This window comes from Lacerta agilis, chromosome 9 (assembly GCF_009819535.1).
Source record: "Lacerta agilis isolate rLacAgi1 chromosome 9, rLacAgi1.pri, whole genome shotgun sequence".
Classification (NCBI taxonomy): domain Eukaryota; kingdom Metazoa; phylum Chordata; class Lepidosauria; order Squamata; family Lacertidae; genus Lacerta; species Lacerta agilis.
In genome coordinates this window covers 17381042-17400811 of record NC_046320.1, presented here as the reverse complement: position 1 = coordinate 17400811, position 19770 = coordinate 17381042, and the positions used below count along the sequence as shown (strand labels likewise).

Below are 19770 nucleotides of genomic sequence, written 5' to 3'. Positions count from 1 at the left end.
TCGGGGAAGTCATGATTTTTACACACAGCAGCAAGTTGGCCAAGAAAACCACTATTTCCCCCCCAAAGCAATGAAACCATAAAGTGCTATCCATGAAAATATGTTATGTATACAATTCAGTTCTCTTTACCAAGAGCACCACAATTGTCACGGAAGTTCATATGCTGCCACAGATGGGAAGTGCACACACACAAAAATCATTATTTCCTTTTCTGATCATTGAGTACACCATCGCAACCACTTTCTGTCCTTCTGAGTACCACTCAGAGGTGCTTTGGTATAAGTTTTCCAAAGATAATTTAGTGGTGGCCACCCCTTTGTTCATTTCCTCGACTGAACAGAGTGTTATCCTCATCACATGTCAAGGCTGGAGCCTCCATATTCTCCAATAAAGTATGATGAGCCTCGTAACCATGGAGAGGCAAAATTGGCTCCTTTTTAACAGAAGATGTCAACTGGCTCCATGTGGTGCTGACGTTTTTAAAAGCATGCAGGAAGAAGATGCCTATAATTATGGTGAAGAAGCCACTCAAGGTCCCAATGATATCGCCAAGCTCCATGCTATTCCATTCCTTGAAGAGGATAACAGAGCAGATCACCACCATGGTTGTGAAGCACACATAATAAATGGGTGTCACTAGAGATGTATGAAACACATCCAGTGATTTATTGAGGTAGTTAATCTGAGTACTGATAGACACCACCAAAACAGCTGCCAAAATATAAACCAATGGATGTTGGAAGACGGGCTTCTGATGAAGCATGTCTTTAATAGCAATGCCCAGACCCTTGACAGAGGAGACTGAGAACACACCAATCACTGAACAAATGGAAATGTACACCAGTATATTGCTCTGGCCGAGTCTTGGAGCAACACCAAAAATGAGGACCAGCGAGATCACAATTACGATAGTGGCAAATGCAACGAACACTGTTTGAGAGAAAGAGAAAGGAATATAATTAATGTGTATGAAGAAGCAATTAATAAAATCACAATCTGGTCAGCTCCGCGGGCTGGATCTAGATACCCATGAGCTCACAGAATATTCCTATTCTTGGTGAGGGGGTTGGGAGGGCCATTTCTGTTTATTCCCCCAGCAGCTCTCAAAAATCTGCTCCATAACATTTTCAAACAGCATGGACAGCAATGTTGATGGAACTTCATCACTTCCTCCTCCTCCTCTTCCACGAGTGATTCATTTTAGCTCTGGATTCAAGCCAGCATGAAAATCACAAATTAAAGACAGCATAGCTCCTCCCACTTTGGTGTGGGAATGTAGTTCCATGTATACATTAAAAAACTCTCCATTATCCTCTGCAGACCAAGGAAAGGGCTCTTGTGTACAGAGGAGTGCAAACTTAACACTCCCGCAGTGGGAGATGTATGCACTCATCGGGCTCTAGATCAGAGGGAAATATATTTCACCTTCCAATACTCTATGGAACTCTGCTTGCTTTTGCAAAAACCTAAATTCAGTTCTGCAAGCAGGGCCATTGCTGCAGGAGAACCCACCTTTCTCAAAGCGGTTCCGCACTGCATTCTATGCAATTGTACATTAAGAAGAAAGCTGATTACCATTTTCCTGTGCTCCAACTGGATTCCAGTACTCTACGGCAGACTGGATGCTCTGGCTCCCCAACCCCCATGGGCCATTTTGTCAGGTGTGGACAGTCACCCACCTATCATCACCATGAAGTCAGATGAAGCATTTTTTGTTTGCCCGCACAGGCAAAGGTGTAGAGCTTTCCAAGTGTCAACGATCGGCTGACAGGCAGTGGCAGCAAACACCACTTCTGGCAGAGAGCCATGTCTTTACCTGCGACATGATGTCAAAGGTAGGCCTGGCTGACGTGGCCTCACAGGCCCAAGGGCTGAAGGTTCCTTTCTGCTGTTCTATGCAAATAGCAAATACACGATGGATCTCTTCATGAATCAAAGTTTCTCAGCCAAGGGAAGTTTAAGAGAAAGCTCAGAAGCCAGGAATGCACTTTGCACCCAAAAATTCTGGTTCCAAAAGAACCTTAGGCATGATGAGGGCTGGGAAAGCGCTCTGGCGGAGCCACAATAAACAGTACAGGGTTTAATGGGCCAAATTGCTTTGGTATAAGGGTGCTTCGCATGTCCAACATTGCCTCAGAAGCAAAAGAAAGCCACTGTGTGCCTCCACCCCTCAATTCCCTCAGAGCAAAGGTGCAAGGATATTTGCTCAAGCAATTAAGCGGGCAGAGTACACAGTAATGTCAAGCTTGACTGCCTAACAAAATTAGTTTCCTGATCTCTGCAAAGCTACACACCCCTACACCTGTCTGCATGGAAGAAGAGAGTATGGGTCCCACCCAACGTTTACTTCCCCCTGCTTTTATTGTTTGGTACTAGCAGAAGAGAGGCTGAAAGCACAGTGTCGAGTGGTACCAATGCCCAATCTGAACATTCACAGATCACAATTGCAAAGAGCCTGGGAGCAGTGGGGAAACAGGATGCATCCACCTATTGGGGTTGCCAGTCTAGCGTCCAGGCCCATCTAACATCCTGTACTGGATGTAACATGGCAATGGGGGTCTATGCATTGTAGAGTACAATATGCACAGTCCACAATCCATCAACCCTATGAATGAGCAGGTTCTGCAGTAAAGCAGAAACTTCAACAAGGTAACATTGCATTTACTTGTCCCAAGCCAATCATCTGAATGACATACCTGGGTCTTTTAGCTTTATCTCCATTTCATCCAATGATGTAACCTGTTCCTCTTCAGGTGCATGAATCACCATCACAGTGGACCCCAAAATGCTCAATACACAGCCCAGCTTCCCATGAATATTGAGCTCTTCATTCAAAAAATAGGAAGATAATATTGCGCTATTTGGATTTAAACAAAAAGAGCACCACCTTAAATATAGCATATAACAATATCTAGAATGTCGAAACTATAAATATGACAAATCGAAAAGCTGAAGTTCAGAACAACCACAATGAATAAGAACAAAGGAAAATACAATTCATATTTGCAAAGTAAGATAAGGCTAGTTCGTGTACATGTCTGTAGCACCACACCCTAAAGAATATTGTAGGGCACTGACCTGAAAATGGGCATTTCCTGCTCTTGCCAATTCTGTGGAATGCCATTCCCTCTGCCATATATGAGCTAGCAACCATCAGCTGCACCTGTTAGCAACCATCAGCTGCACCTTTAGATTTATCTTTTTGCCCAGACTTTCCCTGATCCGTAAGAATGGTTCCTGCTTTATATTTATGAATCCCTTCAATCTATGTTCCTTTCCGTTTAATGAAAGGGGTGAGACTATGCAAAGGATGTGTCTTTTCATGCCTGCATCACATGCACCTGTTCTACAGCACAGAAAGGGTTGGACAGGTGCGGCTGTACACTAGCTCTCCTAAAAGGCAAGTCATCGTCTCAGCTGGATAAGCACCCATAATCTGTTCATCAACTCACTGTTTCCAAGGCACAGCATTTCAAATATCACCTAGTGAAATCAAAAGCTTGATGCCACTGGGCTTAATGTAGAATTTAATGCCATAGGTGGTAAAATGTCAAATTAAGAAGAAAGGCACCCGGTTCTGCAGAAAACATGGGGTTATTTCCATTTGTTTCAGCTGATTTTTAAGCAGTTGACAATATGCTCTTCTCAGAAGAAATACTGTATATTTTACATATGAAATGTAAAAAGGAAGCTGCTCTCAGCTGTACCTGATTCAGACTGTAAAACCACTGCCGCCACATAGGCCTTCCCCAGATGGACACCTGCAGGCCAATTAAACCATTGGAGTTGCCTGGTGCCTGCCAATGTAATTTTTATGCTAGGCAAAAGCCTTTTTTTATTGTTACAATTTAGTATTTTCATCATGCTGCTTTTAGTATGTTACCTGTACACTATAACCATTCTTTTTCTGTTTTGAAAGACTGCCAAAATAGACCTCTGCTCTGGTTCAGAGAGGCTGCTCTTATTTTTGTTGCTTTTGGGGCAAGGCGCCCCAAGAACGTGCCTGAAGGACGTGCTAGAAATATCCACAATAAAACAGAAGTGTAAGAGCTGGCAACTTGCTAACTTGCTTTTGGCCCAGTCAAATGACAGATTTCAGAGTGCTTGACAGAGTGTACGGGATGTTGCTATGAGCAAAATAAATTTGTACTGACCTTATGAGAACACTCAGTGCACCCAAAGGGGTGACCAAAGTGGCTGGGGCAAAGGCATAGGCGGCAAAGTTTGCTGCTTCCCCTATTCCCACTGCAAAAGAAACTGGTGTTAGCAAGGCAGCTGAGATTTCCCAACAGTTGCAAGAACCTTGTTGTAAATGTGTGCCAATGGTTCCAACCTAAAAAGAATTTACCCACCCAGTGACAACTTTGAAACATGAAGTATTGCAATACCTCAAGGACCACCGTTTTCCACATGAACCTACCTGGACCCTGAGATCATCTTCTGAGGCCCTTCTTCGTGTGCCTCCTCCTTGAGAGGTCCAGAGGATGACAACACGAGAACGGGCCTTCTCTGCAGTGGCTCCCTGTCTGTGGAATGCTCTCCCCAGGGAAGTTCACCTGGCACCTTCATTATACACCTTTAGGTGCCAGGCAAAAACGTTCCTTATTAACCAGGCCTTTGGTTGACCTGATCAACATCCTATACCCTTTTAAAATGTGGCTCTTTTTGGGGGGGAGGTTTATTGGGTTATTGTTTTTATTTTGATTTCATATATTGTGATCTTTTCTGTGAACCGCCCTGAGACCTCCGGGAGTAGGGTGGTAAATAAATTCAATCAATCAATCAGTTGAGAAAGATCTTAAATATGTGTGCAAAGAGTGTTTGCTGGAAACAAAAGTGTTGTGCCTTTCAAAAGTAGCCCCTAAGCTATAACCTCATTGACTGTAAACAAATGAAGTTATTGTTCTGTTCTAAGAGTGCCTCATCCTTAGTTAGATCCTCAGGGTGAGGATTAAGAGGTCACAGGTTCCCCATTACCTAATTGTAATACCTTGCTGCTGGGGGAGACATGAATGCTGCCAGAGTTATGGAATACCTCTGCTGTGGGAACACAGGGAGAGATTTCTTTAATAACACAACTATAGTCGTAGTGGTCATCTTACCCAGCACCCATCTTAAGTGAGGGTGTCTGCTGCACCATCTGGGAAACCTGGCCAAATCATGGGCTGAGGAAACACCATACATTTAAAACACATCATCCCGCCCCCTGCTCCAGCAAGGAATCTTGGGAGCTGTAGCTTAACCCTCATGGAGCTACAGTTCCCAGCATCCTTAAGCTACAGCTTCCAGGAAGTGTCCTTTTAAACTACTTTAAATGTATGGTGCGTGCACAGTCATGGTTTCCAAAAAAGTAATTTGCACATAGCTTTAAACACCAGTGCATTCCTTCAATAAAAACTGCCATTTGGCAGTGTGTGGAGCTGCCTGTATATTTTTAAAACAAATAGAGAAGCTCTTTTAATACTCACTTGAAAGCAGCCCTGCCCACCACAGCCATTCCTTCAGGTAAGAGTGCCCACCCTGTCCTTAAAAGAGAGAGAAAGGCACTATTTTCAGTGAAAAGAATGCAGAAAGAACCATAAAATATTTGAGGTATACCTTCTTGCTTTTGTGTGTGTGTGTGTGTGTACATGCGCACGCTCTCTCTTATCCAAGCAAACCTCTAAGCCAGGCATAGGCAAACTCGGCCTCCAGATGTTTTGGGACTACAACTCCCATCATTCCTAGCTACCAGGACCAGTGGTCAGGGATTATGGGAGTTGTAGTCCCAAAACATCTGGAAGGCCGAGTTTGCTTATGCTTGCTCTAAGCAGTTTTTTACTCCATTACTCTACCTGGCAATGCCAAAGAGAAAAGCTGGATGGTAAAACAATCCAAAGTCTAGGGAAGTTGTTTTAATGTACAGCCATTCTACTGTGTGCCAACACTGAAAAGTACCGTATATACGCGAGTATAAGCCGACGCAAATATAAGCCGAGGCACCTAATTTGACCACAAAAAACTGGGAAAACTTATTGACTTGCGCATAAGCCGAGGGTGGGAAATGCAGCAACTACTGGTAAATTTCAAAAATAAAAATAAATAAAATTACATTAATTGAGACATCAGTAGATTAAATGTTTTTGAATATTTATTTCAAAGAAAAACAGGGGCAAGGAGTTCCATAGGCTTGACTCTGCACCACAGGAATAAGCGTTTTCTTTTATTTGCCCCCTCCCCTCTTCCAACAGTTAGGCTTTCCTTTTTATTTCTTTGGTGTATTTTATGTCCAATATTTCCATCCCCCTACAACCTCTATCAATAAATGGGACTGATTCCTGAGTGTGAGGGGGTTTATTTTCAGGCCCTTTTCTTCCCTCCCCAAAGAACCCTCCCTTCCCAAACAGCCAAGCTGTGAATGGATCCAAAGGAAGATAAGAGTTGCAGAGCTCCTGTGACCTTGCCTCCTCCTGGGCTTTGCAGAGAGGAGGGGGGCAAGAGCCTCTGTTCCTTGACTTGGGGGTCCTCCCTGCACCCTCCCCTTCATCCCAGGGACCCCCTCTTCTCCCCAATGGACCCTTTGCAAGATGAGCAGAGACTCACTGGATTCAGGAGGCGCCTGGGATGCAGCACATGCAGAAGAGAGAGACAAAGGCCCCCTCCTCCTTTTGTAGGTGGGCTTGGTATTTCCTGACCTCTCTAGGAATCCCACTCAATCCTTTTTAACCCTTGGCAAGCCAGTGCCCCCAGCTTCTCTGATCCTGTCCTGTGCCTTTTGCAGGAAAGAGCTTCTCTCCACTTCTCTCCCCCCCCCCCAACTGACAGAGGGGGAAGCATTGTGCAGTGCTTCTCCGATCCTCCATTCTGTGCCTTTCTGCTGGTGAGTGGAGGCAGAGGCGTCTTTACCCTTCCAGCTTGTGTCTGGAGGCGCTAGGACCTCGCAGACAGCTGCAAACGCACGGGATGGGATCCTGCGGGATCGGAGGGATCGGAGAAGAGGCGTCTCAGATCTCCATCCTGCGCATTTCCTGGTGGGGTGGGGGGGTGGGGAAGCGGAGAGAAACTCTTTCTCTCTGCTTTTCCTACCCAACCACCTCGCAGACAGCTGCAAACGCACAGGACGGGATCGGAGAAGATGCCCCCGTCCTGCACATTTCCCGGTGGGGTGGGGGGAGGGAGAGGGAAGCGGAGAGAAGCTCTTTCTCTCTGCTTTTCCTTCCCCACCGCCCGCCTCACTTGCGCATAAGCCGAGGGCGACTTTTTCAGCCCAAAAAATGGGCTGAAAAAGTCGGCTTATGCGCAAGTATATACGGTAGTAATATTAACGGTAAAAAGATTTACATTTTGTATTACAGTATTTTCATGCCGCGTCAAGAACTTATTTAGCTGAAAAGTGAGTCAATATTGCAAGCTCCCATAGCAAACTGCTCACAAATTCATAACACATAAGTTGCTATCTGCTCTTCACAGCTCTCCAACTATGACTACTTGGACTACTGCAATGCGCTCTACATGGGGCTACCTTGGAAGGTGACCCGGAAACTACAACTAATCCAGAATGTAGCAGCTAGACTGGTGACTGGGAGCGGCTGCCGAGACCACATAACACCGGTCTTGAAAGACCTATATTGGCTCCCAGTACGTTTCCGAGCACAATTCAAAGTGTTGGTGCTGACCTTTAAAGCCCTAAAAGGCCTCGGCCCAGTATACCTGAAGGAGCGTCTCCACCCCCATTGTTCAACCCAGACACTGAGGTCCAGCTCCGAGGGCCTTCTGGCAGTTCCCTCACCGTGAGAAGTGCAGTTACAGGGAACCAGGCAGAGGGACTTCTCGGTAATGGCGCCCACCCTGTGGAACACCCTCCCATCAGATGTCAAAGAAATTAACAATTATGTGACGTTTAGAAGACATTTGAAGGCAGCCCTGTCTAGGGACTGATGTTTTAATGTATTTTTAATCTTTTGTTGGAAGCCGCCCAGAGTGGCTGGGGAAACCCAGCCAGATGAGCGGGGTATAAATAATAAATTATTACAAAATTATATTATGATAGTTTCAAATACTCATTTCAGAAATACAAGCCATGCTTTTGGACTTGAGCTTTCAAACATTTAAGAGATGTTGATTACAACTCTGAATGTTATAAAGCGCAGTGGTATTTTCCCCCCTAGAAATCGGGGTGCGAGAACTCACCATGAACGCCTCCCTTGTTCTGATAATGGCAATGGCACCCACCTGAGAGGTGCGAGAACTGAGTTCCGGTGAATACCAGCTTAAAAAAAAAGCCCTGTATAAAGGAATAAGTATTTCTTACCTGCTCTAGTGAACCCCTTTTCAGCCAACTGTAAAAGGCCCTTCTTTTTCAATATAAAGCTGGAACCAACAAAGATACTTGAGCCTATAGCCAAGGCGACACCTACATACAAGCTGTATTTGCTTCCTGTGGGCACCGAAACACTCAGCTCGGTTTCGTTGGCATATCTGCCGGAATAGGCAAAGAAAGAAGCTTCTAGCTTTGATACATTGAGGATTTGACACCAGGCATGATGAGAGTTGGGGCAGACCAGAGGAAACACGTCACCTGGGAAAAGAAGAAAATTATATATATGACTGAAGCACATCAAATCCGCACACACAAAAGACTAAAAGCAACTGTGCACATCTGTAACAAATGAAAACTCTTGCCCCCCGCTCCAGGTTTTTGTAGAGCTTATTACTACATTGAGAAGCCCAACTTCTAATACAGTTGCTTCCAAGCAATTAATAATCACTGAAAATATCCATTAAAAATGAAAGCAAAGAATAATGCGATACTTAACGATGCATAAGAAGGCCGTAACTACGTCAAGCCTTTGGAATTTGTCTTTATATCCCACTTGTCTTGGAACAAAGGAGCAAAACAAGGAACTTTTTCCCAATTTTGAATCTGGCCCGACAACAAAGTAAAACAGTTCTAAGTTTGAAGATGAGGGGAGAAGATTGATGAGAGGCTCCTAGTTTTCAGGAGCAGCTCCTAGAATACCACAGTGTATGGACAACTGCCAGCCTGCATCTGCTGAACCTATATACTGTGTTTCCCCGAAAATAAGACATACCCACAAAATAAGCTGTAGCAGGATTTCTAAGCATTTGCGCAATATAAGCCGTACCCCAAAAATAAGTCACAGTGATATGTGCTGCGGGGAGTGGTGGTGGTGGTGGGAGGCCAGGGGCGTAGCTGGGGGGGGGAGCGCCACACACCGCAGGGAGCGGCACTTATCGCACCTGAGCCTTGCGTTTCACCTGGGAGTGATGTGGCGGCTCGTGCGCTACCCGAGAGGGCCCTGTGGCGCTTGCGTCTGCCCACTGCCTCTCCCTCAGGCTGCTGCCCTACAGCTGAGCGGGAGGAGGCGAGCAAACTCCCTGCAGGCTCCTCGCCACTCGAAAAAGCAATGCGGGCCTGCAGGGCGCCGGAGCAGAACGCGTCTCGGGCACTGGGATTCTGGTGCGTCCTGGCCTGTCCTGCCCGAGGGCGCCGCGCCCATGGGCGGCAGTTGAGGGGATTCTGGCGGCCAAGGGAGAGGAGGCGGCGGAGGAGGAAGAGGCGGCGGAGGCCTGCCCTCAGCTGCTGCCTCATAGTCAAGGAGCGCCTCCTCGTCCGCCGCAGCCCGCACCGCCACCACACAGTGCTTGTGGGAGCAGCAGAAGCAGCTATGGTTTAAAGCTATGGTTTTCCCAGTAGTGATGTATGGAAGTGAGAGCTGGACCATAAAGAAGGCTGATCGCCGAAGAATTGGTGCTTTTGAACTATGGTGCTGGAGGAGACTCTCTCGAGTCCCATGGACTGCAATAAGATCAAACCTATCCATTCTGAAGGAAATCAGCTCTGAGTGCTCACTGGAAGGACAGATCCTGAAGCTGAGGCTCCAATACTTTGGCCACCTCATGAGAAGAGAATACTCCCTGGGAAAGACCCTGATGTTGGGAAAGATGGAGGGCACAAGGAGAAGGGGACGACCAAGGATGAGATGGTTGGACAGTGTTCTCGAAGCTACCAACATGAGTCTGACCAAACTGCAGGAGGCAGTGCAAGACAGGAGTGCCTGGCGTGCTCTGGTCCATGGGCTCACGAAGAGTCGGACATGACTAAACAACAACAATATGGGCTTTACTTAGTCTGGAGGGGAAAAGCTATTTGGCACCGGGTGGGTGGGCCCTTCATGAATATACATTCCACGGAAGAAAGTCATTCATTCATGAACCTTTCATCATGATCCCCTGCCGTCCAAGTACGGGTGGGGTGGGGTGGGGAATGGGAGGCAGCAGGAGACAGATAGTCCCTTCATTTCAGCAAGGACTTGAGCGTAAAGCAGATTCCCTCTTTCTTTCTTTTTTAAGCAAATGGTTTTGGTTACAGACGGGCAGCAGCACCATGTCCCGGTGGTGGTTTAACAGCTAGAGGAGATTGCAGACCACAGTGCTGCTCGTTCAAGCATTTGAAAAATTAAAATGCTACCTACGTCTAGTGATGCAATTCTTGGCACAACGAAGGGATGAAAAAAAAACATTGGAATACCACCACAACTTACAGTGCACAATCCTCTATTATGCAGGCTCTACCTTAATAGTTGTCCCAAAGAGTTAATGAATGAAGCTATTGCTCCTCTTTAAAGAGGAGTCTAGAATCCCGTTTCTTCCTTCTCTCAACTGCTAGGAGGTGAACAGCATGAGTCAAGGAGCACCGGTAGATGGACAAAGGCACTCAAATACTAAATACATACTAATGTCGCCGCAAGAAGCCTCCTCAGCAATCTTTCTCCACATGGTATTTCCTTTGACTATATCTCATTTCTGAAGCAAGATTGCTTCATCACATGCACAGGTCCCCTCAACGCCCAAGGTATAAAGTGGTATTTATTCATCATTTCTGAGGTAAAGTTATTTACCATTCGGAAGTCAAATACACATTCATTTGTATCTGCAGGGCAAAAGATTGCATCTCAAAAAAGGAACTGTAGTCTGGAGTAACGCACACACACACAGAGAGAGGGGGGGGGATATTGGTTGTTGCTGGGGGCAGTAGCAAAATCTTATCAGACCAGTGGTCTCTCAATATTCTTCTGAAATGAATACATAAACGAAAAGTATTAAGAGGATATCAGCTGGGTAGCAGCTTAATGTTTTTCGTGTTGTTTTTGTTTAAATGTCTTTGTTATGTCTTTGGTTACTCCTCTTTTCTCATAAATACTGTAATTAAATAAGTGCTTTTATATTATTGCTATAGGTTTGAACCCTTGAATATTTTGTCTTGTGAAGAATACAGAAGTTTTAATATTAAAATGCCGCTGAAGTCAGAAAACGCATTGAATTCATCTTCTGGAAGTGGTATGACAAGGTTTTTATTTGAGCAGATATTTCAGCTAGGAATTCAACGAAAGTCTAATTTATGTGTACATGTGTGACGGAAACCAAGGACAGCGTAAATAATAATTTTTTTCCTCTACACTAAAATTTGATAAAAAAATCCAAATTACACTTGTCACAACAGCAGACTTCAATTGTTGTGTAAAAAAGAAAATGATACCCAGCAAAACGACAGCAGTGTTTTGGTGCTTTCAAAAGGGGGCTTAATATTACTATATATGGCTTGTTCAGATATTGCAAATGGGTCACTGGAAGCAAGTTGGGTTTAACATCAGATTTTCCTCAGAAAGGGTAAATAGCAGGCGAGGTTAGCATGGGTCGATGAACTTCCCTTAATGGAAATAAATACTTCAAATAAAGTACTGTAATGTAATCCTCTCAAAACTAGAAGGGCAGATAAAGATTCTCCTCATGAGCACCTCCATCTCACATTCCCGCCAAAAACCGAGAGACAAAATTGCAGCACGTCAAGTTCCATTCAAAGCAGCCTGCGAAGCACTTTTGGGAAATGGACAAAGAGGTGGGGAAAACATCCACGCAAACTGAGATAATTATCAACCAAACTACATGATTGATAGCTAACTTTTAATATGTATGCAAGAGGAGGGAGATGAAGGGAGGAGTAGGAAGCAAACACCAGGACAATGACTCGTAGTTTTTACATATTTCAGAATGCTGCAGTTTCACTAACAGTTTCACTAACTCTCAGTTTCAACAGTGTGTGTGTGCCCAGTCAGTTTGAGTCAGATCAGATTTTCATTTCAGTGAGACTTATCTTGCTTTCGGTGCCAGACATTTGCCACCTCACTTCCTACAAAACGCACTGCTCTCATTTGCTAGAATCAACACAGCAACACCGCTTCAAATATGGGGCTGTGGGGCTTTAAATCAAAGGCTTATAACCTATTCACATGAGCTTTTTTGTGGAACAACTGCAGTTATAGAATCACAGAATTGTAGAGTTGGAAAGGACCCCAAGGGTCACAGAGTCCAACCCCCTGCAATGCTAAAGCATCCGTGAGCGCAATGACTATCCAACCTCTGCTTAAAAGTCCCGGATCAGAAATCACACACTGTTTTCACATCACTTGAGTGCTGTGCCCCACAGTGGAATAAGCCATTAGCTCCAAACTGGTTCTGCCAGTACTTTGTAGAGATGTTCATGTGTTCAGTTCAATTGACAACACCCATCATGTGACCTGCTATCATGCTTTCAATGGATGCCTCCCTGACGAGGTAAGAATAAAAGGTCATTTAATAAGTGGCAAACCTTTCACCAGGTAATCAAGCAATTCTGAAAGCACGTGAACTACATCCCTTATATTGCTGATATAAATATCAAAGGGCAGTGCCTTTCCACCTGGTAATAAATTACATCATATTATACCATTTCCCTGCCCTGTGACAAACATCACCCTATGCAGTTTCCTGTACAGAGGAACCTTGGTTTTCGAACGTAATATGTTCCAGAAGTCCGTTCGACTTCTGAGACGTGTTTGAAAACCAAGGATCAAACAGCTGGCTGCAAAGTCAATGGGGGGGGGGGAGAAAAACGCACCTTGGAAGCCGTTCAACTTCCGACGCATGTTCGAAAACGGAAGCATTCACTTCTGGGTTTTTGGTGTTCGGCTACCAAAAAGTTCGGCACAGTGCCAGATGTAGGTATAAGCTAAACAAGCTATAGCTTAGGGCCCCACTCTCTTAAAAAGGTAAAGGTAAAGGGACCCCTGGCCATTAGGTCCAGTCGCGGACGACTCTGGGGTTGCGGTGCTCATCTCGCTTTATTGGCCGAGGGAGCTGGCGTACAGTTTCCAGGTCATGTGGCCAGCATGACTAAGCCGTTTCTGGCAAACCAGAGCAGCGCACGGAAACGCCGTTTACCTTCCTGCCGGAGCGGTACCTATTTATCTACTTGCACTTCGTGCTTTTGAACTGCTAGGTTGGCAGGAGGCCGCCCCAAAAAAATTAAAGGAAAAAAACTGGATGTACATTTCCAAAATATAAGATAAAAAACAAATAAGATAAAACCTACATACAGCAACAGTGTTTTGTGCTGTGTAGGCTCCTATGATGTAAGTAATGGGCCCCGCCTGCTAGCCTGCCCCCTAAAATATCACTGGTTTGCTCATTTCTATATATAGGGTGCCTGCATTCTGCATGGAATGTATTTCAATTCAACAATTACTTTGATAAAATACATATTTTGTTATGTGCAAATGGCTTTAGATACCTACTAGGTCCATAAATTACCATATAGAATATATTCAACACAAAAAACAGTAACAATTTGTTGTAGACAAAGGACAGCTGGACATATAAAGGGCCCCATTACCTTCAGTAGCTTAGGGCCTCATCAAACCTAAATCTGGCCCTGGTTCGGCAGCCGAGACGTTCAAAAACTGAGGTTTGACTGTACAGTGTATTGCGCAAAACCACTTCTGTCCTCTCATTATCCTATTTCATCCTTTTTACTGTGATCCCACACTCATGGAACTACATTTTTATTCCACCTACTCTTGCAGGGCCTTTCTACCATAAGTGCAAATAAACCATCTATCATAAAGACACTGCAGTCTCTGCTCCCTCATTCCTAAGGTAACACGAACCCTGAGTCAGTGGAGGACCTTGGGGTCTCCAATTTCAGTGGCACACTGTGCCAAAACTGGGCACCCCGCTGCCTCTCACGCTTCATTCTAAATAATAGCTGTGCAGCTGAACTGGTCGCACGCCCCTAAATTTGCCTCTGCCTGAGTATGTAGCCGGAAACCCTGAAATCTCACACTGCTCAGAGACTGGAGTGGCACAAAACAATATAATACAGTCATACCTCGGGTTACAGCCGCTTCAGGTTGCGCATTTTCGGGTTGTGCACCACGACAAACCTGGAAGTACCGGAACGGGTTACCTCTGGGTTCCGTGCTTTGCACATGCGCAGAAGTGCCAAAGCGCAACCCGCGCGTGTGCAGACGTGGCGCTGCAGGTTATGGACGCTGCAGGTTGTGAACGCACCTCCCGCATGGATTGCGTTTGCAACCCAAGCGTCCACTGTACAGCTGAAATATGGCTATCCATACAATCTTTGGCATGTATTATTTCACTGCAGTTGAAACAGAGGAGCTTTCTTCAGATTTTAAGGGTATTGCTTTATTAGTGATTGGGCTCATGCATTTCATATTATTACTGTACTTGCAAGCTGCTCTTTGACTCTTTTCACTGTACTGTGTAAATACAACAAATAATCTATAATGCTGCCCTCGACCCTTTTTACGGAGACACCTATTCAACAGGGACAGCTTTCCCATCACTGCACCACACACCAGAGGGAAGTTTAACCTGTTGCATTTCTGCTCCCAGCAGAGCAGTGTTAGAAACTGAGATATGAAAGCTAGGAGCGAAATGGCACCTTAAACCTAGGTTATGGGCGCCACAACGGAATGTCTAGGCACACTTATTAAATAACAAGAATACAAAGCTGAAAATGAATGAACCGCAGCTAAAATCTTATGTTCATTTTTCACATGGGCTAGTCCTTCCCCTGCCCACCCCCCTAATATTCTTAAAAGGGTCTCTTCTCCAGTCTTCGGAGAGTAGCTGGAAGTGGGGAGGCAGAAAAAGGTCCCCCTTTCCTTCCACTCTGCCGTTTTAATCTGATATCTTAGGCGCAGCACTGTGCCCAGAGCTCAGAAACTGCTGGCGCTAATGAAATTCCGGGTTGCAAAATGCGCCTAGAACAATGTGACTTTCGAACACTGCAGCTCAGCTCTGCAAGAAACGTCAGCCACTCTAGGCAGGCAGGCAGAAGGGGGATTTTGAGAAAGGGAATGCCTCGGAGGAGCAAGCGCAGAGACCATGGATGCCAACTCCCTGGGGCCTTGAGCACCCAAAAATTCCCCATGAAGGTGTCAGGCACCCACAAATTTCGGTGCATGGCCCCCACGGCCCCGGGCACCCACGGTCTCGGAGCCAAGTTGGCACTCCTGGCAGAGACCATGCTGCCTCCAAAACCTCGAGCAACTCGCAGAATTAGGGCTTCCAACAAAAAGAAAGAACTTCCCCTGGCCGGAGCAGAATATCCTCAGGTGTTCATTCCCCCCACCCTTCCGCCCCTCGGTGTGGAAATCAGGCATCAACAAGGGGATGTGGGATGGGAAGCGATGCGATTTCGGGGAGGGGGTTACCCCGAGCGACAACGACTAACCTTCGCGGCACGCGCTCCGGAGGGACGCCGCTTTCTCCCCCATGGCACTTTCTCCAAAGGCGCCCTGCACTAGAATCGCGTCCCCTACGCACGGCCCTACGCAACCGTGCCAAACGCAGAAAGCTCTCGCCGCTTCCAACGTGAGCCCTGCCCCTTTCCGCTTGGAAGACGGAGCACTTTCTCGCCGCCTCTCCCTCGCCGGCCAATCGCAGCCCCAGGGCGGGCGTGGAGGGCAGAGCGCGCGGACCTCCCAAGCGCCTCTCGCTTCTTCCACATCCCCATCCTCCTCCTCCTCCTCGCCAGTCCATTGTGACGCGACAGTGGCGAGTTGGCCGGCGAGGGAAGTCCGCGCTAGCCTGCGTTCCTGGTATGGCGAAGCTCCGTGCAGAAGTGATATGAGCCTCGCCTCATTTCCATTACCCACTTCCATCATTCGGAGGGGGTAAAGTTCTTCAAGGCTGAGGCATCCACCGAGCCTCTACCCAAAACCAGTTTCTCCAGAGACATGGAGGACAAACCATTCTCTTCAACCAGGCTGATTAACACACTCAGATGTGTTTGTGTCAGGGGGCAGGGGGGCGGTTATTGGTTAGTTCTTGTTATATTATGTATTTTGTATTCTCATTTTGTGTCTTTCTGTTGTGGACGGCTCCTGCGATCATTGGCCGAAGGGCAGTACTGTATACAAATTTAATAAATAATACTATTCTTGTTTACTATTCTGAATTACTTTCTCTTTAATGTTCTAGCTCAAGAGCAATTGAGAAGATGCATCCACACCACAACCACACCGTTTGTATTCTGCTATTTTTCTGGGAAAAGAAGTGCCGGAACTCACCATGAACACCTCCCTCGTTCTCGTAGAATGGCAATGGCGCCCACCTGAAAAAAAAGCCCTGACTATTACTCCGTAGTCAGGCCACTACAACTACACTTAAACACACACAGGCAGGTTTGTTCCGTGTGTAAGTGCCATCAGTGTGGGAGGGACTGGTGGAATCCTGCACCCTTTACCAAGGGAATAAACTCAATTTAACTTAATAAAAATATGCTGTTGTGTATACAGGGTTGCACTGTCAATAGAGGCTTTCCACTTGCTTAGTAATCCAGTAAGCAAACAACACCATTTTAAGCCTCTCTGCCACCAGCAGGGATTAGTATCAATGCTGTCTTAAGTCTGCCTTCAGAAAGTGAAAAGGAACCATGATCCCTGAGCATGCTTACAGGTACTTTGTTCTGAGTACAAACAGGTGGTTAATTTGTGTTGGAAGCAATGAATCCATGCTTGTTGAGGCAGAGATGTATCCTATTGTCCAATGTCAGGTGTCATACACGCAAATGGTAAGGTAAAGGTAAAGGGACCCCTGCCCATTAGGTCCAGTCGGGTCTGACTCTGGGGTTGCGGCGCTCATCTCACGTTACTGGCCGAGGGAGCCGGCGTACAGCTTCCGGGTCATGTGGCCAGCATGACTAAGCTGCTTCTGGCGAACCGGAGCAGCACACGGAAACACCGTTTACCTTCCCTATTTATCTACTTGCACTTTGATGTGCTTTTGAACTGCTAGGTTGGCAGGAGCAGGGACCGAGCAACGGGAGCTCACCCCGTCGCAGGGATTCAAACCACCAACCTTCTGATCAGCAAGCCCTAGGTTCTGTGGTTTAACCCACAGCGCCACCCGCGTCCCACATGCTAATGGTACTTATATTATTTATTAGTAGTAGTACAGTGAGTTAACTTTACAATGTGGCTTTTTAACTACTGTACAGAGCAGACTTAAACTTCATTTGATTTGCAAACCACTATGGGGTCCAGAACCATCTACAGTATAACTTTGTTTTATCTGTTATCAGTTATCAGTTAACAGCACAACCACATCCATGTCTGTTTAGAAGTAAGTCCTGTGGAATTCAATGGAGTTAATTCCCAAGTAATAGGAGTTAGGATTGCAGCCTAAATTGCTGACTGCTAAGTAAAGACTGAATTCAACAATGAAGGCTCAGCAAATTCATACATACTTCATACATATTGAGTATTATTGAAGAAGATTTTGGGGTCCAGGAGCAAAACAGGGCATATTATGAGGACTGTTGTTTATTTTGAACTAGGCTGCCATTGGGGAGTAGAGTAGTGTACGCCAGTGTTTTTCATAATTCTAAAACTACCGGTAGTTGATCATCTGTAACTGGTTTTGGGATTATGGTCCTGTTTCTGGTTCTGCGGGTTTGTTTCGAAGGTTACTTGCTTGAGCCTCAGTAACTCTTAAAATGGCTATTGCAATATATATATATATGTATATGTATGTGTATACACATACATATACACACACACACACATATATATATATATATATATATATATATATATATATATATATATATATATATAATGGCTATTGCAGTTCTGTGTAGTTGGTTGTTTTAAGCATAGACCCATAAGTGAAACCTGACTTGTTGCAACAATTGACATACTTACCTATAAATGTAGGAGAAATGTCCATCTCCTTACTAGGAACATATGTAGCTCTGTGATAACCAAGGCAGGTGGTGAATATGAAACAATAATTATTATAGTTCTAATCTGTTGAATATAATGAATGATGCTTTGAAGTGCATCCCACACCAGCTCAGAGTAGTATTCCTAGTCCTGGCAGTGGAAAGATGTAAAGAATATTCCCTTCTTCTGCTGCTATGCTTAATTAAATTTTTAAGTGGTTTGTAGATGTCAGAATTTTTATGCAACTACTGATTTAGGAAAATAAAGATAATATGAGAGAGAACACCTGGTTAAGAGGGTAGCATGAGTAAAGAAATAATTGCAATTTACTCAGAGAAACAACAGAAAGCTGTAGGTTTGCAGCATCTCCAGTAATTGACTGCATAAGTAACTTTGCTTCTATGCATGGGTAGATGTGTGTGAAATCCATATGATTGATGCTTCCTCTCCCTAAAGAAATTGACTGGGAATTAATACTACAACCCTAATCCTGCTTTACCTGGGAGTAAGCCCCTTTGAATTCAACAGAACTTACTCCTCCAGTAGACATAATTAGGAATTCACCGTTAGTTAATGTCGCATGAGTTGTGTTGCTTCCAAATGTCTTGTAATCGCCATGAATTTTATATTGTTTACCTCAGTCTATCCACCAGAAACTCACACCTTGTTTTTCTGGTTTAAGAATAGTTATGAAATAGCAAAAGTAATTTCCCCAAGCTTTGCTAAGTTTTAACAATCCAGACAAAGCCACCTTCAACTGTATAGTTGTATGCCAATTTGCTGCCTGATTCCGCAACACTTCCATTTCACAAGCCTTAAGCCAGAGTTGCCAGGCTCTAATTCAAACTACTGGTTAAATCAGGGGCAGGCAACCTAAGGCCCGAGGGCCGGATGCGGCCCAATCACCTTCTCAATCTGGCCTGCGGACGGTCCAGGAATCAGCGTGTTTTTACATGAGCAGAATGTGTCCTTTTATTTAAAATGTATCTCTGACCTATTTGTGGGGCCTGCCTGGTATTTTTACATGAGTAGAATGTGTGCTTTTATTTAAAATGCATCTCTGGGTTATTTGTGGGGCATAGGAATTCGTTCTTATTTCCCCCCCCCCAAAAAAAAAATATAGTGTGGCCCACCACATGGTCTGAGGGACGGTGAACCGGCCCACGGCTGAAAAAGGTTGCTGACCCCTGGGTTAAATGGAAGGCAAAGCGACTACGTCCTTCATCTGCCCCTTCTTGCACCTGCTGTAGTGAACAGGGCTCCAGGCGCAGGGGCGGATTTAGATGAAGAGGGGCCCTAGGCTGCTACACTTGTGAGGCCCCACCCAATCCCCCCACCCTCACGACTTAGAATAACAAATCCAGAAGTGAACTGTATACTGTAAACACAAATTCCAGTTCTTCCATTTTCTGCAAAAGATAGTTAGCTTGGAGTCTGGTTTCCCCTTCCCATTAACATCAGAGCGCAAATGACTGAGGGTATCAGTGATAGCACTGTGACTTTCCAAAACAGCTTCTGTGGCTTTTGCGTGTGCATCCCACCTAGTGTGTGACAAATATTTAGGCACTTTAGACTGAGGTGGCAAAAATGATTTTAGAACTGCCCATCTCTTTGTGGAGGATGAAAAGAAGGAATAAACGTAATTGATAATGCTAAAACAGTTCACTGCATCAAGGCAGCAATCTACAGCAGAACGGC

General features: G+C 45.3%; 1 protein-coding gene across 2 annotated transcripts; it reads right to left on the bottom strand.

Moving 5' to 3' along the window:
• Positions 1–60: 60 nt before the first annotated feature.
• Positions 61–15683, bottom strand: NIPAL1 (NIPA like domain containing 1). Of its 2 annotated transcripts, XM_033159813.1 has the most exons (6): positions 15579–15683; positions 8292–8558; positions 5470–5526; positions 4156–4246; positions 2698–2858; positions 61–931 (listed from the first exon to the last, which is right to left on the bottom strand). In XM_033159813.1, exons 1-6 carry the CDS (start codon positions 15619–15621, stop codon positions 300–302), a joined length of 1251 nt encoding a protein of 416 aa, XP_033015704.1. In that variant the 5' UTR covers positions 15622–15683; the 3' UTR covers positions 61–299. The 2 variants fall into 2 exon arrangements, with proteins under 2 accessions (XP_033015704.1, XP_033015705.1); XM_033159814.1 differs by lacking the exon at positions 5470–5526.
• Positions 15684–19770: the final 4087 nt, after the last annotated feature.